This window comes from Coffea arabica, chromosome 10c, assembly GCF_036785885.1.
Source record: "Coffea arabica cultivar ET-39 chromosome 10c, Coffea Arabica ET-39 HiFi, whole genome shotgun sequence".
Taxonomy (NCBI): Eukaryota; Viridiplantae; Streptophyta; class Magnoliopsida; order Gentianales; family Rubiaceae; genus Coffea; species Coffea arabica.
In genome coordinates, this window is record NC_092329.1 from 5,919,629 (window position 1) to 5,944,508 (window position 24,880).

The 24,880-nt window shown below is 37.2% G+C and overlaps 4 protein-coding genes across 8 annotated transcripts; 2 read left to right on the forward strand and 2 right to left on the reverse strand.

The window, feature by feature from the left end:
• Window positions 1-1,053: 1,053 nt before the first annotated feature.
• LOC113711652 (uncharacterized protein At2g23090) lies at window positions 1,054-3,331 on the forward strand. Its single transcript, XM_027234819.2, has 3 exons — window positions 1,054-1,311; window positions 1,473-1,513; window positions 3,019-3,331. The coding sequence occupies exons 1-3, from the start codon at window positions 1,236-1,238 to the stop codon at window positions 3,136-3,138; spliced, it is 237 nt and encodes a 78-aa protein (XP_027090620.1). The 5' UTR covers window positions 1,054-1,235; the 3' UTR covers window positions 3,139-3,331.
• Window positions 3,332-4,171: 840 nt separating this feature from the next.
• Window positions 4,172-9,823, reverse strand: LOC140003849 (casein kinase II subunit alpha-2-like). Its single transcript, XM_072068893.1, has 10 exons — window positions 9,592-9,823; window positions 8,413-8,542; window positions 7,669-7,863; window positions 6,461-6,618; window positions 6,224-6,314; window positions 6,073-6,138; window positions 5,339-5,421; window positions 5,143-5,206; window positions 4,974-5,042; window positions 4,172-4,453 (listed from the first exon to the last, which is right to left on the reverse strand). The coding sequence occupies exons 1-10, from the start codon at window positions 9,675-9,677 to the stop codon at window positions 4,394-4,396; spliced, it is 1,002 nt and encodes a 333-aa protein (XP_071924994.1). The 5' UTR covers window positions 9,678-9,823; the 3' UTR covers window positions 4,172-4,393.
• Window positions 9,824-11,101: 1,278 nt separating this feature from the next.
• On the reverse strand, window positions 11,102-18,766 carry LOC113711653 (transcription initiation factor TFIID subunit 4b-like). 4 transcript variants are annotated; one of them, XM_072068892.1, is made up of 16 exons: window positions 18,530-18,710; window positions 18,333-18,438; window positions 17,319-17,524; window positions 16,905-17,132; window positions 16,711-16,806; window positions 16,503-16,593; window positions 15,615-16,408; window positions 14,013-14,146; window positions 13,784-13,871; window positions 13,503-13,638; window positions 13,325-13,380; window positions 13,157-13,213; window positions 12,902-13,042; window positions 12,745-12,810; window positions 12,406-12,664; window positions 11,102-11,375 (listed from the first exon to the last, which is right to left on the reverse strand). In XM_072068892.1, exons 1-16 carry the CDS (start codon window positions 18,566-18,568, stop codon window positions 11,203-11,205), a joined length of 2,670 nt encoding a protein of 889 aa, XP_071924993.1. In that variant the 5' UTR covers window positions 18,569-18,710; the 3' UTR covers window positions 11,102-11,202. The 4 variants fall into 4 exon arrangements, with proteins under 4 accessions (XP_071924993.1, XP_027090621.2, XP_071924991.1 ...); XM_027234820.2 differs by having other exon boundaries at window positions 16,905-17,231; XM_072068890.1 differs by having other exon boundaries at window positions 12,751-12,810; window positions 16,905-17,524; window positions 18,530-18,766.
• Window positions 18,767-19,924: 1,158 nt separating this feature from the next.
• Window positions 19,925-22,198, forward strand: LOC113711706 (protein SYM1). Of its 2 annotated transcripts, none has more exons than XM_027234875.2 (4): window positions 19,925-20,496; window positions 20,928-21,156; window positions 21,532-21,656; window positions 21,802-22,198. In XM_027234875.2, the coding sequence occupies exons 1-4, from the start codon at window positions 20,134-20,136 to the stop codon at window positions 21,883-21,885; spliced, it is 801 nt and encodes a 266-aa protein (XP_027090676.2). In that variant the 5' UTR covers window positions 19,925-20,133; the 3' UTR covers window positions 21,886-22,198. The 2 variants fall into 2 exon arrangements, with proteins under 2 accessions (XP_027090676.2, XP_071925865.1); XM_072069764.1 differs by having other exon boundaries at window positions 20,025-20,496; window positions 21,907-22,198.
• Window positions 22,199-24,880: the final 2,682 nt, after the last annotated feature.

Sequence of the window (24,880 nt, forward strand, 5' to 3'; positions counted from 1 at the left end):
ATTAAGGTTCTATTGGTAAATATTAGTCATAATCATACAAAAACAGAAGATAGCCCACAAGTTGGGCCCAATTACATATATGTGTTTATGCTATTATTATTAAGCAAAATCAAATAGACATATACATGTGTTTAAAAAAAAATGTATTCACACACATAATTAGTGAGAAATGAAAAATTCATTTTTTGAAATATGAGGGATGGAGAAATTCATTTTGTGAAATGTGAGGGATGAAAAAAATCATTTTATAAAATGTGAGGGACGAAAAATTTTATTTTATAAAATGTGGAGGACTATAGATCAGATTATGTAAAATATAATTTGACAAATTTACCCTTAAAAAATGATCACGTGCCTTGCACATGATGGATTCCGGCCAAAAAATGATCGGAAACCTAGTTAGGAACTAAATTTGACCGATGTAAATATGTAAGGGACATAAAATTACATTTTTAAAAGTGAGGGACGAAAAAAGTTATTTTATAAAATGTGAGAGACGTTTTGGACGATTTTTCCTACTTGAAACTATCAATTGGGGTTGAATTTACGCTTGAAAGCATGTAGTTACATATAGTATAGGTTTTGCAGTATCAAAAAATAAATAAATAAAACAATAAAAATTGAAAATAAGGTGGTAAGTTAATATGTTCTTGTTCTTTTTTAATTTAATGTGTTTTTAATTAATCGTTTAATCAAATTGTGGTTCTATGTTTGAAAAAAAATATAATAAAAAAAATTGCGATTCCGAGACAGATTGAAGTGTATCTTTACCCATAGTCCATAGATTTATGCCAATTACGTAACTTTGACTAAGCACAGGTATTGCCCCTCCTGGGATAGCTCGAGTGGTTTCGATCCCCCTCTTTAGACTATGTTGATCATGGTCCCAGGTGTACTTCGTTCGGATTTCAGGTTGGGCGCCTTCCCCGGCCCTGGGGGATTAGTAGGGTCGTAAGGCCCGGACACCCCTAGGTGAAAAAAAAAAAAAAAAAAAAAAACTAAGCACAGGTATTAAGATTGAGTACCGGGAAAAAAACATCAATAGTAATTTCAAGCGGTACTAGTACCAGTACTAGTAGTAATTATAGTAATTAATTGGCCGTCTCGTTTTTTCTCTGTGTATAAAAACGAGCGATATCAGCAGCCCCCAAACAGGCAGGGGCGTCAAAGAAGAGGGCAAAATCTCTCTTCAAAGGGTCAGAGGGAAAGCAATTCTCAGCAGCTAACAGGCAGAGATGGGCGGAGGCAATGGCCAAAAATCCAAGATGGCTCGTGAGAGGAACCTGGAAAAGATAAAAAACGCCGGCAAAGGTTATTACCCATCTCGTTAATTTGTTCTCTCTTCGTACTATACTACTATTAGTACAAAATCTTAGCCACAGAAACCTTCTTTCTTCATGTACTGCATAATAGTTGTTGAATCAGATTAGAGTGCTGCTGAATGGGGTCTCTCTGATCTCTTGTCTTCGCAGGAAGTCAGCTGGAAACCAACAAAAAGGCCATGAATATCCAGGTCCTTTTTTTTTGGCTTTTTCTCTCAGAAACGAAATTTTAATTCAATTTCAAGCTTTGGTGGTGTAGTCGTTGATTTTGTTGTTTCTTCCGATCTGATCTATCTGTTTTGGTATTTGTGTGATACGTATGAGAAGACCCTTATCTATTTGAAAATACTGCGCAAAGGTTAAGATTAGAAGGTTTATCGGCTTTCAACTGCTAAATTAATTCCCGCAGATGCTTTTAGATAAAATTATTTTGGATCTTTTTTTTTGGGTTAATTTCCAGTTAGGCTGTGAAGAATCGGACAAAAATTGAATCTTGCTAGGCCACTTTAACAGGGTATTTTAACTTTTTATCCCTCCGGTTGTTGGAGGAACTGTTGTAAAAGAAAGGATTCAGTAAGATTGTTTTCAGAACCTATACTTTATCTCATGGTATATGCTTTTTACTCATTTCCTTGTTATTTTGCTTTTATCCCCCTTTAATTAGGGGTGGCTAATTCTTCCTCCCCCTGCCCCCCACTCCCCCACTCCCCCCGGGTGAGGGGGTTTCTGTGCTAATTTATATTGGGATCTTTTACTAGTGTGGGTTGATTGGGTATGTTATTGATATTAGTACGACTTTCAAGATGTTATCAGTGATAATATGCACAATACACCATCCTTGCTTCCATTTTTGTATATTGTTAGAATCCTTTATGCGTACTTCTCGTGTTTTAGCTGGATTTTTCTGGTGGCATATTCTGTATGTTATGCAATTTTCTATCGCAAAGTGTGAATTGTTGATGGATGTTTTGGACAAGCAAATCCTGAATGATATGCTCATGTTTTTAAGTACCATGTGGACCATGACACTTTGTGCCGGATTGAATGAGTTCTTTGCGTATTCAAGTCCTGACTTTCTGATGTTATCTCCATTGTGGAGTGATAAGAAAGATAGTTTTAGCACCTACCTCTTACTAGAGCAGTAGCTACTGGTATATTGAAGGTCACTTAGTTTTTGCTCAGTTTATTGGTATTCTTTAAAAGTAGAATGTTCACAGGAGCCTGCCATTTAAATAGCTATTCATACAAGTACTGAAGAAGGATGTGAATGACATAAGCTTCAAAGTCAGGTCTCAATTGTGATTAGGAAGCACTGACCATATAGTTATTGTACATCTAGAAACATGAGTATCTTCCATGCTGTACTAATTTGCTTAACTAAGGTTAGGTTTCTTAGTTGTTACCACTAATGAACTTAAAGAACCTTGTAAAGATTCTATGCCTGTGCAAAGTTAGAAGTGTGATTTGTATATGAATCTCTGAAGTTTATGGTCAAAGAAATAACTGGGAAAGAATATGTTATGTACCACCAACATCTCGTATGTGTAAATGTTTATCTCTTTCCTCGTCTATGGCCCTTTTGACCCAACAATTATGAGCTTGTTTTGTTTTTTTTTTTTTTTTTAAATGAGTACTTAATGCAAGCTATGCATGTTATCATCTCTTTAATCAAAATTCTTGTTTGATGTCAATGCAGTGCAAGGTCTGCATGCAGACATTCATGTGTACTACCTCAGAGGTGAAGTGCAAGGAACATGCTGAAGCAAAGCACCCAAAATCTGATCTCTATGCTTGCTTCCCGCATCTTAAGAATTGATATGAAAGTTGGCAACAACTTTTCAGGATGGGTTTCGACTACGTCTGTGATTTGTCAACATTAGCGAGTTTGAAGCTGTTTCAGTGCTGTTACTGAGATTGTGTTGCAACTTGTTGATGGTTATAACTAGTTTGAAACTCTTTGTGGAATATGTTGATAAATATCTTCTCTTATTCAAAATCTGGTTACTATCTCTGAAGGTGGGAAAAAAAAGTGGTTTTGCTGATTCTTTTCCCTTCCATTTGTGACCCACATGGATGATCATTGTTTCGGTTTAAAGTTTACGGGGCAAAGATCAACCGGGTAAATAGTTGAGGTGTGCAAAGTGAAATGAACCCTAAACAAAGTATAAAGAGCAAAGGACAAGGACATTGTTGCCCGTTCAGCGACTCGGGGGAATGACAGAAACGGTGACCTTGGTAGCCAAGCAAAGGCAGAACTACTCTTGAGATGAAGTTGACCGTCTCCTTTGATATCTAATGTAATGATCCCTCCGCCGTTTTCCGCAATATACGATTAAGCGATCCATGTTCTGAGTTTTAAAGTGGGCAGGCATTCAACAGAAAGAATTAGACCAAATTTACTGCCTGCGGCAAAAGCAGACTTGGGTTGTCATCCTTCGCATTCGTATTATGCTATTTGGAGCATAAACCTACATTTGCTGCTCACAACGTGCAAATATAAATACGAATTCTTGGAAAATTGATTCCTATCGCTCATCACCGTATAAGCTTTTATGATCACTATTGCTTGATTTTAAGGTCAGCACAATATTCTGTTTCAACCTGAGACTTTGGAAGCTCTGTAGGCAGCTTCCACCGGTTGGAAGACTAGCTTGACAACATGAAAGGAAACTCAAAAGAAGGCCCCACGAAAGCAGATAAAATTGTACATGTGAAAAACAAAACCTTCACCGAAAGCATAGTGGTGTTCAATTAGGAGGGTATACAGCAGCCAATCAGGTGCCCCCCCAAAATGACAATTTAACCTTCAAACTTGACATAGAGCTTACCTTAGTGCAAGAAACACCATGTATTTTTAATTTTACCCACACCTGAAAGACTTGGTCTTGTATTTGCACTAGAAATTTACAGTGTCTGAAGGATAAGCGTGCTGGAAGAATGTCGAGACAACATAAAACATTTTTAAACCCATTATGAAGCTTATGGTCCTTCCTGCACAGTAAATATTTCCTCAAAAAAAAAAAAAAAAAAAAGAGTACAACACGCTAGTTCATTCATAAGCAAGTGTCAGTCTACTGTGTCCTCATCCTACTATTTTCAGCAGCCCTCACTTGGAAGAAGTATGGATGAGCCTGAAACATCAAAAAGCACGTGTCAGAAATCAAAGCCAAGTAAGGCACAAAAAGGGATAACAAAGGCTTGCATATCAAGGTAGCTGGATAGAAAAGCTATATTGCTAAAAGTAGAAAGATTAGTATCTCTTTAAGTTTACTTGAACGCTGGACTCCAAAACATTCAAGACTTGGAAAATCAAAAAATTCTGACCTAAAAAGGTTTGCAATAAAATTTGCCTAAAGTCAAAAGTGCTAAAAAAAACTTAAACCAATGCAAGGCTAAATAAAATGGCAGATCCACAACAGGAACAGGAAAGTGCAATTTTGGACCCAAATCAAATACTCCCCGAGTAACTACATATAACATCGAGGACAAATTACTCAAAACAGCAAACCTTGATCACATCAAATATAACTTCCAACAGGTTCTGGAGAATCCAATTCAAAGTAGACTGGATCCTAAATATGAGTAATACTAGATTAATCCTCAGCAACAGAGTAACAAAAATTATGGATATTGAAGAGCATCCAGAATTACCATTGCTTCTTTTGCTGTAAGCCTATCTTGATGATCATAACGAAGAAGCTTGTCAAGAAAATCAATGGCCTGACCAGTCCATAAAAACAACCAAGAGAGTATCCAATGCTCACGTCAGAGCAAGTAGTAGTCAAAAGGCAAAATTAATTTAACACAGTATATTCATCACCTCAGGGGAAACTAGATGCTGATTGTCAGCATTAATAAACCTGGACCAGGGCTTCCTGCTGTGCCTGTGGTAAAAAAATAAAGACATAGAAACTACACATTAAATTTAAAAGTTCATTGACAGTCCAGTAAGGCATGGGTTTGACAAATGAAATTTTCTCATAAGTGAACTTTCAATTATGATTAATTAAAAGTACCTTCCAATAAGAGTATCAAACTGCGGATCCAATTCTAAATGATATTTGGTCAAATAAGCATTCAGCTCATCCGTACCAAGAACCTATAACATGATAACATCACAGATAAGCACTTAATCTTTGTCTAGAGCTCCAGGTGCTGTGTGACTACATGCCAGACAACAAGAACCTGGAAACTAAGACAACGCCTAGGTCAAGGATTTTAATTATGGATCAGCAATTCTATGTGTGGACTTGGAATGAATGATGAAGAATTATAGACTTTGCAATCACTTGTATATGGTGAGACCTAAAAATATCTGAACTAATTAGAGAATTGGTTTTGGCATCATGCCAAAAACACACAGTTGAACTCAAAAAATGCCATCAACTGTCCTCTATAATGTCTTTCAGTATAAAGCCATTCTCTCCCTAAAACTTGCAAGCCAATTTCTGCCTCATCTCAAGATACAACCTCATCACACCAGAAACAAGGGAATGAACCAAGTAAGCGAAACACAAGTACCCTAACAAGTTGAGGTTCTGAAACATATGACCTATTTTGTGAGAAGACAATGACAGCTATACTGCTTCAAAACACTTACAGACAAAAAGGAACCAATATTTCTGGTTATCTTCGCCGTCTCACTTTTTCTCTGTGTTTGTGTCTGAGGATGATTGGATATGAGGTGATGTGCCTCTAAGGAGCCAATATTAAACAAGTGCAGGTGACAAGATAGTGCTTCAAAAAATACCTTGGCAATTTTCACAAGCTGATCGTGGTTATCATGACCATAAAAGAACGGCTCCTTTCGAAAGATCTGCAGGTTGACTTTAAAAATTTTTAAGGCCACATAGGAACAAAATAAAGGCAAACAAGCAGGAGAATAAGCACAAAAAGCTTACCATCCCAGCAAACATACAACCCAGGCTCCAGATATCCAAAGAATAGTCATAGTCTTGCAAATCCACAAGTAGTTCTGGTCCCTTAAAGTACCTGAAAAAGAATTATACAGAAAATTAAAAAAGCAGGACTCAATATATAAGCTCAAGAGCAATCTCTCAGATCAATATATAGTCAGCATAAAGTCAGTGGAGAGACCTAGCAACGATGGGTTCTAAGATGAAGTCAGAAAAACAGACCTTGAAGCCACTCTGATATTGTATTCTTTGCCAGGATGGTAGAATTCAGCAAGACCCCAATCGATCAGTCGAAGTTTCCTTAGATCATGATCAATCATAACATTGTGAGGCTTGACATCCCGATGCATTATTCCCTGTGAGTGGCAATAATCTAATGCCTACAATTAAGAAAAAGGCAACGCTATTAACCTTGCTGTATGGATGGAACCTCCAAATATTGCCTACTTTGACCACGATGATCATGAGGCATTCACTCAGAAATGCAAGAAAGAGTACCCTCAACAGCATCTCAATATAGACAATAGGCTATGCACACGAAAGAGTACAAGCAACTGAGAAGGTAAGAAAGAAACAAAGTGATTCAACAGTTGATAAGCATGTTCTGCTTGTCTTTACCAAATTCTGATTAAAAAAAATTGAAAAGATCACCAAACTTCTTTTTACAACATTGATCTGCTATCTTCAATTTACTGTGCATGGTCCCCGGCCACCAAGACTATGTAACTGCAACATAAGACCATTTACCAGCTTCATTTCATACTTTTATATGCATGACCAATGTACTCAATTACCATAGAATGTCTTAAAGATACCCAATAGCTGGGAGGGAAAATGTTCTGTTGTCAGGTTCCAAGTCCAAAATTATTGACCAAGCTCAGGAAACAGCTGAACTCAAATGCACCAATGAGAAAGCCAAACAAGTTTGGCTTTCAACTTGCTCGGACACTGTAATGTACTCATGTTGGTGAGGATTCAGTAAGATGAGAGAGGCGCTTCCATGCATTCTCAAAACAATTTGCATGTAAAGAAATGATAGGATGGATATCTGTTGCATAAACTGTAAAAAGCAGAAAGCATCCAGAAAATCTAGACGTAATGCAGAAATCTGAAACTAGATGCAACACAAGCAGAACTTCCTGATATCTTTCAGCATTCACAAAAGTGACATCATAAACGTCCAAAATTTATATGAAGGAAAACACCCATTGCCTGAAAAACTAATTAAAGAATGTTACGAAGCAAGAGGAACAAAATGTGGGTGCGAATTTGTAAATCCAAGAATTTCAGTAAAAATCCAAAAGGTTACATGAAGGAAAATACCCATTCCCGGGAAAACTAATTACAGAATGTTACGAAGCAAAAGGAACAAAATGTGGGTGCAAATTTGTAAATCCAAGAATTTCAGTAAGATAAAATGAAGCACCAACCTTGAGAAGCTCATATATGTAATAACGTATGTCATAATCTGTCAGCGTTGGGTACAAGACTTTAAAATCGGTGCTGTTCACGTACTCAAAAATCAAACTGGGTGTTTTCGAGTGCTGATCTCTGACTATGTCAAGCAACTTTACAACATTGGGACCACCACATAGATTTTGGAGTATCTGGATCTCCCTCTTGATCTGCACATGTGAAACAATTAAATATAGTAAAGAAGAAAGTAGAAAAATTGATTGAGATGACAAGCTAATTAGAAAATGAAGGGAAAATTCGCAGAAACAGCATATATATGTGAAGCAGGAGCACCATTTTCAGATGAAGACATTTCTATTCTGTATCCATATGCACTTGAAACATTTTCATGAGTAAGATACATGGGCAAACATAGCCACTTCAATGGAAATTCCTCATGTTCAAGTCTTGCAAACAAAAAGATGGGACACCTTTTTACCAGGAAGAACCAAGAAAACTCATTTACTGGACCTTTTTCACTTTGCTGAAAGGCTAGGTTTATCAGACCAGATAAATACTGAAACATCACAAAGTTAAATTACATTCTGAGCACAGATCGGTAGTCCCTAATACATTCGAATCTGTACAAACAAGTTCATACCATGATTGTGCTCCCTCTATCCCATATGTGCGCGCGCACGTGTATACACATGTGGCTGTAGTTATTGCAATTAACATTACTTATTCCAACTTGGCATCCATCAGGTTACAAGAATTACCTTTTTCTTTTTCACCGGTTTAAGGATTTTGATGATGCATCTTTCATTGTTTGTAACATTTATACCTTCAAAAACCTCACTGTATTTTCCCCTTCCTACTTTCCGGACAACCTCGTAGTCATCTTGGTCACTGGAAACAAAACAAACAAAAAAGAAAACAAAGACATCATACCTTAAGAAACATGCTTACACAACGTTTAAACGAAAGAAACGTTTCTTAAATTGGAGAGAATGACAGAAAATTTTCTTTCATTTGTTCATTTTCTCCATCATCCAGCTTTAACTTCTATTCAATTTTTCCTCTTCTGGTGGCATAGAGGGTGAGAATACATATGAAGCACAGAAGCAAATTGGCACACGAGTCAAAAACTAGATTCCTGTTAGGTTCTCGGCAACAATTTTCACAACGCCTGCATTCAATTATCCTCCCTCCCATCCTCTTGTAAAAATAAAACTGTTTTCTTCCTCCCTAGAATGTACAAAGTATTGATACAAGCGACGAACATGAGGCCTGGCCAGTCTATACATGACCACCAATATAAGTCCCCTAATTTCTAAGAACGCAAATGCAACAATCTCAAAACAGACCATATGATGACGACAACGGACTCTTACCACAGCCACCATACATAGTTTACCCTATCATCTTAAAAATAAGTTCTATAGCACAAAACTCCAAGGTATTTCTATAGTCAAATACAGATTGCATAAAAGATCCCCTACAGACCTAATCCAAGTGTATTGAACCCAAGGATTGAGTGCAATCTGAAATTTAAGTCGACACTCCGACAAAAATATGAGCAAGAATGGGATATTTCTAAAAAGGTTTTTCTTCAATAAATTTCAGACACAGTATACACTCAAAATTAGGCGCAGGTATGCATAATTTGAACAGTAATGTAGCCAATAACTGAACTCCGCAACAAAAATCTAATCATACCTGGTTACATAATTGTTCCACCAATTTCATAAAAGTTGGATTATTTGCGGATAAAATGTGGTTACAAAATAAGTTAAACATTGAAAAGTTAACTACAAAAAGTTAGCCAATTATTCCGCCAAGTTAATCCAAAAAACAGTTATATAAAACCTAGATATCCACTAATACGATATGAAATACACAAGTAAAAGAAGAAATAGGCTAATTAGAGCTAACTATCTAGATTAAGCGGGATTTACCCCCACTGGACGGTGAGAGCTTCGTAGTTCCAATAATCTTGAGGACGGTGGACATTGATGTCTGCGTATACTCGAGCTCGAGACATGGCTCTGACGAAATTTGGAATTTCAAGCTAGGATTGAAGCTCCGACGATTGAATCCGACGAAATTTCACCTGATCTTTTCTCTGTTTCCGCTGTCCATCGTCATTCGTCAGCTATGAGCCTATGACATATTGGATGGGTCCTCATGGTTTTGGGTTAAAACGAGAAGGAGACCGAACCCTTTCGGCCAATTCAGCTTGAGGCACTTATATCAAGCCTGTTGGGGAATTTCTGAGTCGGGTCGGCTTCAAACTGGAGTTCAAATTAAAAATTACTCTACCCGGACCATGTATTATAAAATAAATTTCATAAAAACTCCCGACGACGTGTAGGTGCACTTCTCGAAATAAACATAAAAATAAGTTTAGACACGGGATTGAGCTAGATATTTCATATTAATAAGTATAAAATTTCTTTTAAATTGAATATACACTTGAGATTGTATTCGAGCTTTATTTATAAGTTTTTTTTTAACTCGAAGTTATTAAATTATTTAAATTACTTGAACTTGATATCATTTTTTTTCTCGAAAACGATAGATGATATTTCATAAATAATTGAAATGTACAATATTTGAGCAACGGCTCAAGCAGCTTTACAAAGTGTATCATGACATTTAAGGTGAGCCAAAAAATCTCTCCCCATCCATAAGTATGTTTAGAGCATAATGGCTAATTTGATTACATAGAGTCATATTACTATCATTCCTAACTTCAAAAGAGCACATTTGAAACAGATTAGCTAAAACATGTATGTCTTCGATCATCAACGTGGCAGTGTTTGGATTGTCTCCTTTCCCATCTCTTAGCAAGGCAATAAGTTGCTTGTTAGCATTGGTGACTTTGATTCTTTGCCAACTTTGTTGTCTTGCTTTCATTAGTGCCAACCTTACTGCTACACCTTCATCTTGAATATCCCTTTGCGAGCTTCTATCCACTAAAGTCCATTCAGCTCTGATCCTCCCTCCAGATTGCTTGGCGACTATGCCAATTCCCAGTTTATGGCCCACTGCTGATTTCTTGGTGAAGTTCCATCAGCTCTCGTTATCATGCTAAATATAATTTTCATTATTTGAAACTTACATATCTAAATTAGATAAAGAATGTCCGTATCCAATTTCGAGTCCTGTCTAACCCGATCTCAATTATACATGGTGCTTGTTTTCTTAAGCAATAAAATTAAAAGTTAGCGTAATAAACACAAATACTTGAGTTAATTGTAATTTAGATGCTTACTCATTTTGCTCCCGCAATAATCTTATCGCTTTAGCTGTTGGCAAAAGAGATTATTACTTTCATTTTCCTTCTTTGGACTTTTCTAGGGAGAAATTTTGGTCTTTCTAATTCTCTATTTTGGTCAGAAATCATTTGGGCCTATTTGGTTCAAAGGTTTTAAACAAAACCTACACACACACACTATTGAAAACTGTGACAAGAGAGGTCTGAGATCTCTTAAGACATTGATTTAAACAACTGTAATATTGCATATAACAGTAAGCTGCTACACCCCTTTTCGGATAACCCCAACTCATTTGTCATTAGCATCACTCCGGATTCTCTCATACAATCGGTACATAAGCGTTGATTTTGACATCTGAGGCTCCCTTTCTAGAACAGCAATCACATCCTTGACTGAAATAGTGCGAGCCACCTTGGGTTGTGTCACTACAACTTGATTTCTTCCTACTTTTCTAGCTGCTCCTGCAGAGAAAAGCAAGTTTAACCAAAAAAAAAAAATGGATCCCACAACAAAGCAGACTGTGCCACATGAACAATGCACGATTAGATTATGCTAGGACTCCAATAAAATGTCAGCCAACATTACGTAATATCACCAATAGCTGGGTATAACAGTTGGAAAGAAAATCTTGTCGAACATTTCAAAGCAGCAGTGAGCCGTTTCAACACAAGCACTTTGCAGTAATGCAGCCATAGGCATGTTTTCATAGACAATAAATATACCAGTAACAGGAAGAAAGCCAATTCTGTACCATCAAGCAATCACCATCAGCGAAGTATGAAGACTAGTAAACGAAACACTATGATGCTCAAAATTCTTGGGACATATCAGCACTAACCGATACATTTGAGCTCATACTAGAGTATATAACAGTGAACACTTGCTGAGCATCCGGGGGATTGGTTATTGGGGGTGGGGCGGGGAAGGGGGAAGACGTATTAAAATGTCAACTCTTTTACATAAACTTTTCACAGTGCCTACCTCAACAGGCCCTGTTACCAGGATTTTGCCCAGAAAAACAAAGGAAAAGAAGCTGCTCACTAGCGACTTACCTAGCACTTTATCTGATAGTAGAAGTTTTTGTTACATTTCAGAATGCACTGCATTAAGTGGTTGAGTTATTAAAATATCATACACATCATATGCTTCTGTCAGTTCCTTCCTTTCGAATATCTATATTACTGATACCATCAATTGACAACAAACCATAGTGCTAGTGTTACAAAATAGCAACTGTTAAAACCCAATTAGCAAAGTTTTATCCACTACCATGCTTGCACAATTTCATTCATATCTGATAATCTTGAACAGCAACAGCAACATGCCACTAATATAGCAAGCTCAGACATATCCAAGATCAGCTCTATACTAAGCAAGGTTAAGAAGAAAGCTGTTCACAGCTTAAACATGCAGCAAAGACTTTTGAGGCTCAGTAGATCTTCATATCATCCTTGAAAATGCTCTGAAAGCGAAAAGAAAATGTAAATATACCAGGAGTGGAATTAGCAGCAGATTGGCCCCTTTTCTCCACTTCTTGATTGTCCCTTGAACTTCTTCCTGATGACGGCTTTCTGCCTGTATCTTTTCCAGGCTGTGAACCAGATGCTGCATCAATTCCTCCTTCACGTTTCTGCCTGGCTTGCTCAGCCATCAGTTGCCACTTTGACAGCATGTCGTCTCCTCCAACAGCAGCTCGGGCAGCAACATTTGCAGCCGTTGTCCTCATCTTGTCATCTTCTTCCTTGTTTGCCTGCAAGTGTACAGAGTTTGTATAGTCTCTGGCATAAAGCATTGAGTAGACGATAGCTAGAGATGAATAAGCCTAGGTACCTTTACCGGTTTTACACGACCTTCATCCTTCTCCTTCTCACCATCAACCCCAGGATTACTCTCAGGCTGCGATACAGACATATCAAAAGTAACAACGCTTTTGAACTGTCAAAAAGCATAGAATAGTCAACTGATGGCAAAGACAAGAATTACTCACTTCATTCAGCTTTTGTTGTTTCTCTACTTCAGCTTGTTTCTTCTCCCATTCTTCCCGAGCTTTTCGGTTAATCAACATGATTTGTTGGTGAACATCTGAGGTCACAACAGTTTTGTGCCTAGACTTCTCTATATCCAAGCGCTATGAAAAATGCATCAAAGTCCATCAAAGGGTTTAGACGACTAGATTCCTTTTTCATTCAAACAATTCTTCACTGCTTTAAGAGCAATGAAAATAGCTAAAAGTAAAACTCACCTGCTTCGACAATCTGATAAGATTACCTACCAGCCCACGCATTCTTTCTTCCACACACTGAAAGAAAAACGAGCAGAACAATAAAAGAAAATGCAACATAAAATTTAGAAGAAGGGGAAATACCTATACAATTTAGAATAAGGGGAAATAACTATCTTAAAATCTCACCAGAGACAAGCACCGCTCAACATCATTGCTGATACCCTTTAAACCACATTTTGCCACTGCCACAGATAGCCAAAAGATAAACCCAGATCAATCCTTTTAATTCTAATAACAGAGTTGTACAACAACAAATTCATCTACCAAAAGCAAGAACAGGTTGTCAATAGAGTGAAGGATTTACAAATCTCTGCTAATTTCCGCTTAAGAGGGATTTTTTCCAAAATCAGCCGATCTTCTTCTTCTTGCACAACACGTCGAGATGCTTCTGAAACACGACTATCTTCCTTTGGACCAGAAAATAGTTGTTCTTCCTCTTCCTGTTTCATGCATTGAATTATCATGATACTGAGTTGAATACAATGCAGTGCAAATTGCCTGTCCTACATGCGTGAAACTGAATACATAGGGTTCTTGTCTTTCTCTTTTCTATCTTGTTTCTAGCAAAGGGATATGGGTCAGTACCCTGAGATTAACACCGCTGACAGCAGTCACATCATTGAGTTGTTCAATGCTTTGATCCAGAAAGGCACCAGATACTTTTTGCTTCTTACTGGAAGATGTGCCACAAATGTATGTAAGCAATCGTTATACATAAATACCAACATTAAGAAGGAAAAAGACAATTTGCCTCAGTAATTAAAAAATTCTCAAGTAATCATGTGTCCTAATCAGTCACATGACTCGTGTCAACCTTGATGGAGGTGGTGAGGAACCAAGGGCCTCCTGTGGCTTTTTTTGGCCGATCGAAGGTTTTTTAGCGGGAGCCTTTGAACTGGTTCCAATCCCCATGCTGGCAGAGGTAGAAGAATGCATCCTGGAATTTAACTGGTAAAAGGGGTAGGGGAAACCAAAAAAGGACAAGATGTAAATAAATCATGCTGAGATCGACAAGATTCTGAGCTGGGCACCGACATAGGAAAGAAACTTTTACAGCTGGGAAGCAAAAGAGTTACATTTTCACTTTAGAAAATTTGTACTTTTGGAAAACCCAGAAGAGAGATCATAGTTAAATCAGAGGCAAAAGCTAAAATACAATAACATAAAAGAATCACTTGACGAACAACAAGATTGTTAGTAAAGTCTGATGATAGCCCACATCCTCAGATAATATTACGTATGACAAGTTTAGAGAAAAGTCCTCCACGCTCCCCACCAGAAAATTAAGGGAATCCACCGTGAACTGTTCTGCAAACAGTAACACGTGGAAAACAGGTGTCAAAGAAGGGGAATTTAAGCGCATCAGGGAAGGAAGAACCATGAAGATATTAATCAATGGAACTCATTCCTTTATTAACCAGAGTTGTTAATAAACTAACTACAAGGATACTCATAAGCTAAAAAAATTCTCCTAAAGCTGAATGCTACTTGATCAGGACTTCGACTCCTACCTGACAATCCTGCTATCATTCAGATTTTAATTACTTTCCCAAAATTTTTATCGTGATTATGGTTTTGTTTCCTACTTAAAAGTCCTATTATCATTATACTTTTGATTCCTAGTTGAAACACATAAATCTAGAAATCTTAACAATTAAGACTTCAATTAAGATCCTAATACATTTAAGGCCTGATATGAACTCAAGAAACATAATTACAGCAAAGTCAAAGCCAAAAAAAGGAAAAGACCAAAATACACTTGACTCCCAAACTTCAGATAAAGCATTCATAAGAAGTCCAGAAGCAGATTACCAATGGTTCGACCAAAACAGCAGTCTGACAAAGTTGCCAGATGTTGATCAAGCCATCTTACGGACTTTTGAATTACCATGAGTAACTCTGGACCACAAAAAGCTCTTGCTTGCAAGTAATACCAAAAGCTTTTGTCTTAAGCTTCCAAAGGCATAATTTCTATTCAACTGCCTTATACTGCATCATAATATGCTAAAAGCTAAATCACCATACTACCCCAATTCACAGCAATTTGGTACAAAAATAAGCAAATTTTACTAGACACAGGAGTGGACTCCGAACCAAAAAAAAGTACCAAATCTTATTTATCGAGTTTCACACCGATGATGCAAACCAAGAATGCCTATCCCATAACTTGTGAAAACATAAAAATGGAATTGAAAGATGCTAATTGAAATCTAGATGAATTTGGGAAGTTCTCTTCAATTTCGAAATGTAGAGTATTGATATGCTAAAACCAGTGGCCATGTAAGACAAATACAAATAGAGATAAAATTAGGAAAGGCAAAGACAGATGCTAGAATCCAAATTCTTAACAGAATCACTACCACTACCAGCAAAAGTAGAACAAGCTAGCAGCCACAAAGATCAGAACAAAAAATACCGTATTATTAGGTTCCATCTGACTGGGCATTGATGACAACATGGGATTTGTTGGCACCGTGCTTGTGGGTGCCGAGAACCCCAATCTGGAGGACTGCATTTCAAAAGTTTCATCCTTTAAAGTTCCAGGAAGAGTGTTTCCTTGTTCAACATTTGTGGAAGGGAAGGATGACAACCCCTGTGTAGCTGAAAACTGGGATTTGTATTGTTCATTTGACTGATCAAGCGGTTCTGGTTTAACAAAGGTGGTAGAAGATGGAATCCCACTTTTCTGCTCTTTAGCAGATAATGATTGCCACTGAACTGAATTCTGGGGCAGCACTGGACTGTTGGTGGCGGGTGTGAGACTTCCACTTTGCAATCTTTTAGGGTCATTGAAAGAATTCTGCCCATCAAACTTCGTCACACTCACCATATTCATGCCCTGGGTTGTTGTTCCCAATTGAGTTGCATTCATGGTTTGATGAGCTGGAATAGGTCTCATTTGGGAGTCGTGGGGTAGTTGTTTGAGAGGTGTTGAAGTATTTGTATTCATTGTCGAATACGGGCGATGAATGCTCCCAGTATTCCCATATGTCGGAAAAGACGGATGTGAGAAGAGCATATGCTGTGAATGCTGCTTATTGATTCCTTGTGGTGGAAAAGCAGAGCGTTCCTTATCTTGATTAGCAGCCAAACTAGCAGTAGACATTTGGCTTAATGGGACTCCATGTGAATCTGGCAGTCGTTCAACCTCTCGTGGTTTCTGAGCATTGCTATCAGATACCTTATTGGTCGAGTCTGTTGTCATGGCGACTGCAGAAATGAAAAGAAGTCTAGTCAGTGGAAGAGATCTTGCACTTCTAATTGAATTGTGCTAATGCTTGAGATTAAGAGAATATTTTGGCACCAGTAGATGAGGTTGGCAAATTTTGCTGCTGAGTTGAAACCTGTGACTGTGATGGAACTTGACTTGGCACATTCTGTGTGTTTCGAGCAGCCTGATTTTCAAATTAGAAATTTAGCATAAATTAAACTAAACTGGGATTTTTTTTCTTCCATACAAGCGTTGGAGGAGGCAGGAAGTCATGGAAATTTATGTCTACTTAGTTACTTACTTGAGACTGCAATTTATAAACAGCCATCTTCAGCATCTGGTCTCCGACAATACTTCTCATGTGCCGGACAAAACCATCCTTAGAGATTTCATTTTTCTGAAAACAGAAACTCAACCTAAGGATGAAAATGCAAAGGATTTTAATTGATGCTAAAAATGCAACATTTCAGAAAGGAACCGGACTCAGCAACTCACCCTTAATTTAAGGTAAAGAGTGTTTAGTTGCATTGCTCTATCCTTATCAAGTTGGGGCTGTATGACAGGTAGCAACAGAGCAAAAGGCACTTGTTTCCCACGATTCAATGCGTTGCTGGCCTGTTGATTACTTGTTCCTGGAGCCTTGGGCTGTTGATTGGTCATTGTTGACACCACAGCCTGTTGATTACTCATTGCTGAAAATGATGCCTGCTGATTATTTGCCTTCTGCAAGTTTACAAGCTGAGCATCATGATCTGGATTTTGTGTTCTCTCAGGCCCAGTGTTATGGACAACATTAGTATAAGCATCCTGCATATTAATTTCCTGAGAAATAGGAACCATCTTTTGCTCAGCTTGCGGAGGATGCAAATTGTCCTGGGATGGTTTATTTTGGACGGAAAAGATGTTCACCTCCTGCATGGTGTTATCTTGTTGTTTCTGATTCTCGTGGACCAATCCAGGTTGTTTCACATCCATTTCCGCTGATAATGGCTCACTTTTCTGTGAACCAAGAGGATCTTGCTGACTTAGAGAATTAGCATTGTCATCGTGATTCGAAGTTTGCCACTGGGGAAGAAACTGACTGGAAGCATGACTACTTCCTTGAGACAATGCATCTAGTATTCCAGTTAAATACATCAGTACTTATGCACTTTTAAAGACAAATTTCAAGCCAACCTCAGATGCAGATTTCTATAGTAAGAAGCAACAAACAGAATGTGTATGGTGTTCGACATGAGTTGATTCCATGATTCCTTATATACCACTCAGAATAAGAACTTAAACCAAATCTGCAATAACTCCAATGTAGAAAAGATTCAACACATGCATGCATTCATCTATAAAATGAGGACACATTTGAAAAATGTTGCTGTATGCCCATGCACCGCAAGAGGGTTTGTTTGGATATCGCATTTTTTCCCCAAAAAAAAATGATTGCATCACAAATACATATTTCAATCACCTTTTATATCTTCCCAACCACTTTTTTATGTCGCATATATCACATCACAAAAAAAAAAATGCTACAGTCTCATTCCAAAAACTTTTTCCATGCAGTCCCGTAACCAAAAGCACAAATATTCTTTTAGATGCTAAAGGAGAATATCACAAAATGGTTATTTACAGGACCCAAATCCTCAAATTCGGGGCATGAGAATTTCATTATTTTCAGTTAATCCTGCTCATAATTTTCTCATCTGAAACCAATCTCATGCTTCCAACATTTTCCTTTATCAATTAAGCTACGCAAGAATCTATAAACCCATGGAAATCAATTTTCTCCGGAACTGAGCTCGTGCTGTTTAGATGACATTGCCATAAGACAGAAAAAATCAATTTATTACCCCAACCTAAACGGGAAAAAGAAACGAAATAACCGAAAAAATTCTGGCAAATATTAGGGAAGATAGAGAAAATTCATACTACTATCTGAATCAGAGGGCTGAGATGTGGAAATATCCCCTTCGATATCTCTATTCAGGGCAGCTGTGAAGGCCTCCACGTCGGCCCCAGAATGCATCGTCTCATCCTGCAAAACAATAAATTCAATCGTGAAAATTAAAATATTTCGAGGCTTTAACCTGAATAAACTAGCTTAACGTGCTTCCATGGTCGTGAACCTCATCTTCTTCCAGGAGTTTCATGATTGAAGGGTCCATTGGAATCAAAATTTAATTGCTTCGCCGTATTGAATATTATTGCAGGTGCTGAACTTCGAACAATGGACGATATTTGCTTAAATAGCCATAGAAGGAAAGGACTGAAAATCTTCAATTTTCTGGTTTGAAGTTCCGGAGAAATTTGCAAGGAAAGAAGCACTACTGTCAAGTAACTCGCTTTATCAGCCCGGATGGCTGGATCCTCTTCTCAGGTGTACCGGTATTTATAGGGCCCAAAAAAAAGAAGAAGTAGTAATAATAATACTGTTAAAATACAAAAAAAAAAACCCCTATAGTTTGACATATGTACATTTAGTTCCCTGCAGTTTTTTTTTGAAGGTAGTTTTGAAATCTACAATTTACCTTCTTTATGTTTGTAATTAAAGTGAAAATTGTTAGATTTTCTGTTAAATTTAATGGTGAAACTTTAATAGTCAAACTCTCCAATAAATTTATTATCCAAATTATAAATTCATCCTTCAATTTAAGATTAACATAATATTCTAAAAAATATGATTGCAAGTTATACTTTTAAACAATTTTGAGACAAAAAATAAATTTTTAACCGCTATGATATAAAAGCTTATACTCTATGCTATTGCCTTTTTAAAAAAAAAAGAAGATTATAAATAGCCCACAACAATGAATTAATACAGACTAGTAAGGACACCATAACTAATAACTTACATATAATGGGATGAATACTAACATCTAAATAAGAATGAATTTATATTTACATTTGGTCAAGCAGTACCATTGCTTGTTTACCATCTTATTATATAGGCCTTGTTTGGCAAATAAGTTTTTTGGATGTTTGTTTAAAACTTTAATGTATTTTACTGTAGAAGTTTTTAAACAAATTTTTAAGTATTTTGAAGTATATAGTTTAAAAATTTTGAAAAGTTTTTTAAGGTTATTATAGTTAAAGTTTTTAAAAAACTTATAGCAGACAAACTTGGTAAAAAACTCAAGTGCATAGTTCGATGAAGTAGCAAAATGCTAGGATTTGAGCTTTGTTTAAAATTGTTTTTAGCTGGACAAAAAAAAAAAAAGGAAGAAGAGAATTCTCGTGCAAAATGCCTTTTATGATGTCCAATAAATAGTAATACACTACTTAGATTTGTTATCTTCGACGGTGAGGCCAAATAATTGCAAAACAACCAATGGACCAACATAATATTTTTTCATACCTAAGTTGGGCTAGATATCATGCTATAATGTATAAAACTGCAAAGTTTAGTTGAAATTATTGGGCTTATGTTGTAGAAAGAGATTTGGGCCCAAAAGATTAATTGACATAAGCTACACCATCCTACATATTTGGGCACAAAAGGTTCTCGTACAGTACAACACCGTAGCGTGCTGCTAGCTCCTTTCCCGCCACGCATCACGCAACTTTTTCCCCCATCCATCCATCCGCGACTTGCCACGAGTTCCCCTCGGAGTCCACCATATAAATAAGCTCGGCTCTCGGTACAATTTCTCCCTCTTCCCGAAATAATAAGGGTGTCTCTGTAAATCCATAACCAATCTCAGAAGAAACATCAAACATTCAAGAATTCAAGATGAGATTAGCTAATTCTGTAGTAAATCATTTTACCAAACGAACCTTTATCCAACACTCTCAACAACAGCGACAACGACAGCGTCGTAGCTTTTCTAAATTTCTGCCAGCCAAAAAAATCCCACAATGCCGAAGCACACCACAACCAAGTACTACCATTAGGGTTCCTTCTCAAACCCCTTGTCGAAATTCAGTGATATTTTTTTCGTTCCTTCACAAGTCATACTATTCATCATCATCTTCATCGGGGAATCGAAAGATGGGTTTTCTTTCTTGGTATTTGTCAATGCTGGATTCGCGGCCCATTCTTACAAAGAGCATATCTTGTTCTCTGATCTATGCAGCTGCTGACATTACTTCACAGGTACTTGGAATTTTAATGTACTAATCAACTAGGGTGACTAGTTGAGTATGCAGGGCATGTTTTAATGTATCGGTATGAAACGTGCACAACATTAATATCGTTTAGATTTGCTCAATTTTTTTTTGCTGAAGTTAGGTTTTCTTTGAAATTTTCTAGGCTAATAGCAAGTCATTTGTCCCGCACATCTTTATTGTGAAACTAATTTAACAAATGTTAAAGAAAGAACTTTTATTCTCAATGAAAATCCTTGCTTATAAAAAAAAAAAATCACAAATTTTAAAATTGGTTACAGCTGAGCCAGCAAATTGTCCCAATCAGTACAGACTATGATCGTTGAGGCTTTGCAGACATATACCCCTTATTGTGTAGATAAAGTTGAGCAAAGTGTCTATGGTTGATGGGTTGCTGTTCTTTCTTCCTTTAACTGCCAGATGATTACAATGCCACCTTCAGGTTCACTGGATTTAGTAAGGACATCAAGGATGGCTGGGTATGGGCTGGTTATACTTGGTCCTGCACAGCATATATGGTTTAACTTTATAGCTTGGTGTCTTCCCAAACGGGATCTCATCACGACACTGAAGAAGCTCGTAATCGGCCAGCTTGTCTTTGGACCTTTCGTTACTTCTGTTTTCTATTCATTTAATGCAGCCATGCAAGGTACTGGTTTATTTCCTTTTTTCTTTGGAAAGTGTTTTTTGGATCTATAATTGCTGTGGATTCAGCATAGTTCATGGTTGGAGCTTGGCACGCTGATTTTTTCCTTCCAAATATGTTGGAAAGTATAAAAATGAAAAAAGTGATGTCTTCTGCAGTTCAAATATTCTTTCTACAATAATTCCGTACCATGCTGCAACTAAACTTCTATATGTGGCAATTTAAGTGTTTTCACTGATTAATTGTGATTTTGCATTAGGTGGTTATGCATCTCTGTGTTTTACGCTAATCCTAGCTTTTTGCTTCAGCATAAACAAGTCTTCTTTTGTTTCATTTTGATTGAAATTGTTGAGTAATTGGTAATCGTATCACGTTTAGGTGAAACTGCGAGTGAGATTACTGCCAGATTGAAGCGAGACGTGCTCCCAACATTGTTGAATGGCCTTATGTTCTGGCCATTATGTGATTTCTTCACATACAAAATTATTCCAGTCCATTTACAGGTTCTGCTCTTTCTTAATCTGGACATGTTTGGGATGGAAGATTTAAGTTCCTTTGTTTATGTAGCTTGGATGCTGGATAGATTTCTCATCCTAGTTTTTTAATATCTGAAATGGTGATGGTTTATCATTTGTATATTTGCTGCAGCCATTGATGAACAGCTCCTTTTCATACATCTGGACTATATATTTGACCTACATGGCAAGCTTGCAGAGGGCAGTTGCTAATTAGTTCTCCCCCCTTTTGCTTTAGCTGGCTGTATTCCATGAGCGGAAGAACAACTGTAACTCATTTGATAGATCACCCTTCATGTTTGAAAGATCAGCATACATCAAATTACAATTCCATAGGCTGCAGGCAAGTATGCAATAGAACTGAGGATCTAGGGGGCTTGTGAATGTGTCTCTAGATATTTCCCTACTATTTTGACTTTGACTTTTTATTTTCTTGTTTTCCTTTTCTGGTTTAGTAACTTCTACGCAATGGTTTTATCTGCACTTTTTTTTTGTTCTCAGATGTTTGGAAATATATTACCTTTTTGTCATACCCGCGGGAAAGAAGTTCCTATAGGCGTTCTTTATCTGTCTGCCTCAGAAATTTTTTTTTTGAGCGCGTCTGCCTCAGAATCAATTAATTTTCTATTTCTTGACATGCTTAGTTAATTTTTTTGATAAATCTACTTATCTGCTGACGCATCTCCTCAATAGCCAGGAGCTGGAGAACAGATTTCCTTTTATTCTGTTGGTCTTTTGGGGTACCAACTACTTGAAAGATATTAATTCAAATTTTGGTGGAAGAAATGGAAAACGAGATCATTAAGATGATCCATTTAGGCAACCCTTAAAGTTTGAAGGGATGGTCAATTAGAAATGTACATGGCAAGTCTACCAATTGCAGTTGTGGTTCCATTCAGCAGTGATGTCTCATGTCCATTTTTCGTTCATAGTTTCCCAAGTTGATGGAAAGAGCAAAAAACACAGAGTGCGCTGTCTCCAGCACAATTTCTTCTATCTTTGCAGATTTGCTTCTAGTTCCACATAATGTCATAGTTTTGGGAATCAATGGTGGTGTACTTCATCTATAATAGTGTTTCAGGAAGCTGTGTTTCAGCTGGATTACTGGTGATGATCCTTTCAAGTTCGAGTCTTGGTTTTAGTATGTGACATTATATCCAACCCTTGCTTTTGCTAGCCAGCAAATGCTGCATAATCAGAGATATGAAACATTTCCTGGCTGTAATCGGAAACCAGGTGGATTCAATTAGAAAATATATACTCATCACAGAATTTGTTATGGAAAATTTTGCTCTTCGTGTCCCTTCCTTCCTTTTTTTTTTATTTTTTAATTATCTTATGGTTAGTGGAAGGGTTCGAATCCAATATCTCTCACTTACACTCTCCTTCTCCGAACCACCCAACCCCTCGCCCGGTTGTTTGTGTCCTTATTGAAAGGTTCTGTAGCACCTTTCATAGTGTCATTATTATCTTTATCAAGCGGATGATTTGTAAACTTCTGAGGATTATAGTAAAGTAACAACAAAAGCATTGGAAAATTCTTGAGGGTAAACTTGTGGGCAAAATTGAGCCGTCCTGCCTTGAGGGTTATAAAACGTCCTCATCATTCATTCCCAATCCTTACTGGTTAAAATCTACCAAAACTACGTACTACTACAGAAAGTTTGCATCTCTTACTCTGATGAACTCACTGAATTCTTGTATCAAGAACTTAAATTTGAATGTGCTACACAACGTTACCTGTATTTACAATTTTTTTTTAACCTCTTCTTCTTGTGGTTTGACCAGTGATAGCTACAGAAGATAAAGGGCTGTCAAAAACAATAATTTATAACGTTTACAGAGATTATTACATCTTGTACTAACAAGTGCTCTGGCTAGTTGCTACAAAATCCCTGTCCCGCTACAAAAGCGTTTTCAGATCTGATGAAAACCATGGAAAGAGACTGTAATTCTTGGGCTTGCCACCCCTTTTCATGCTCTGGGATTGTCAATGGTTGTCAAATGCTGTAGAATTATGACTGGCCTAATCTAATCGTGGTCAAAGATGCCCACTTTGGCAGAATATCCTTTAAATAGCTGAATTAATTTATGAAAGTATCTCAAGTAAAAAACAAAAAAATCCAAAAGCTAAGGTCCCGTTTGGATTGCATTTTCCGTCATTTTTCATGGAAAAATTACTGTAGCGATTTGATGTATGTGAGGAAAAAAGGTAATGGGGAAATGTGTTCACGGAAAATGACGAAATTTTTCTACGGAAAATAGCAATCCAAGCAAAAGCTAAGTAAGTGATAGCCTTCATATAAAGCTCAGGATAAAATAATATAAGGTAAATTCGTTTGGATTGGTCATTTTTTAAAAAACAAGGGTTCTGTTTGGATCAATTAGTTTTTCAAATATTATAAAAAATTTTAAAAAATACTCTAAAAGGTATTCTAAAAAGTAGTTTAAAATTTTCATATATACTGTTATAGTAAAATTTTTCAAAAACAATTAATCCAAACGAAGCTACGTGTATATAAGTCTAAAAATCAATAAACACCATTCTGATAATAAACTCTCATGTTTTGCATATGGAAAATTTTAAGTGCATCATTACGGTAGTAATTAACATTATTGATAGAAGGATCTAGAACAAGAATTTTGATATCAGGACATTGATGAATCTTTATGATTGTAAATACGCCGAAAGGAATGTGGAATTTTTCTATCTGGACTTTCTGTTTATATCTCGCATGTCTCCTGGGAACCTTAGGAGCTAGGACTGAAGGTTCAAACTGTAGGGGAAAAGATCTTCCGTGAGACCCACACCACAATAGTGAATAATATTCCCACATGGGTAGACCAACCAACGAGAAACTCGGACCAATAAAAAGCGCCCGCGTGGACGACCAAAATATGGTACTGAAACTGATTGACGAAGCGTCGTAATCAACGGGGACTCGCACAACATCGGATTCGGACACAGTCTCCACACGAACTTTTACAAAAGTAGATTCCCGACGCGTGTCACCTCAAACTCCCGCTCTTGCGTCAGCAACATTAAAAACGTCAGTCCCAACGATCTAACGCCCCATTAACGACCACGCCTATATCCAGCTTCCCCCTTACCCTCCGGTCCCTCCCTCCGAGAGAGAGTGCGAGAGACAGAGAGGAGATAGATTTCGTTCCGTCAGAGGTTTTTGCCTCCTTTATTTCAGGTACCCAAAAAA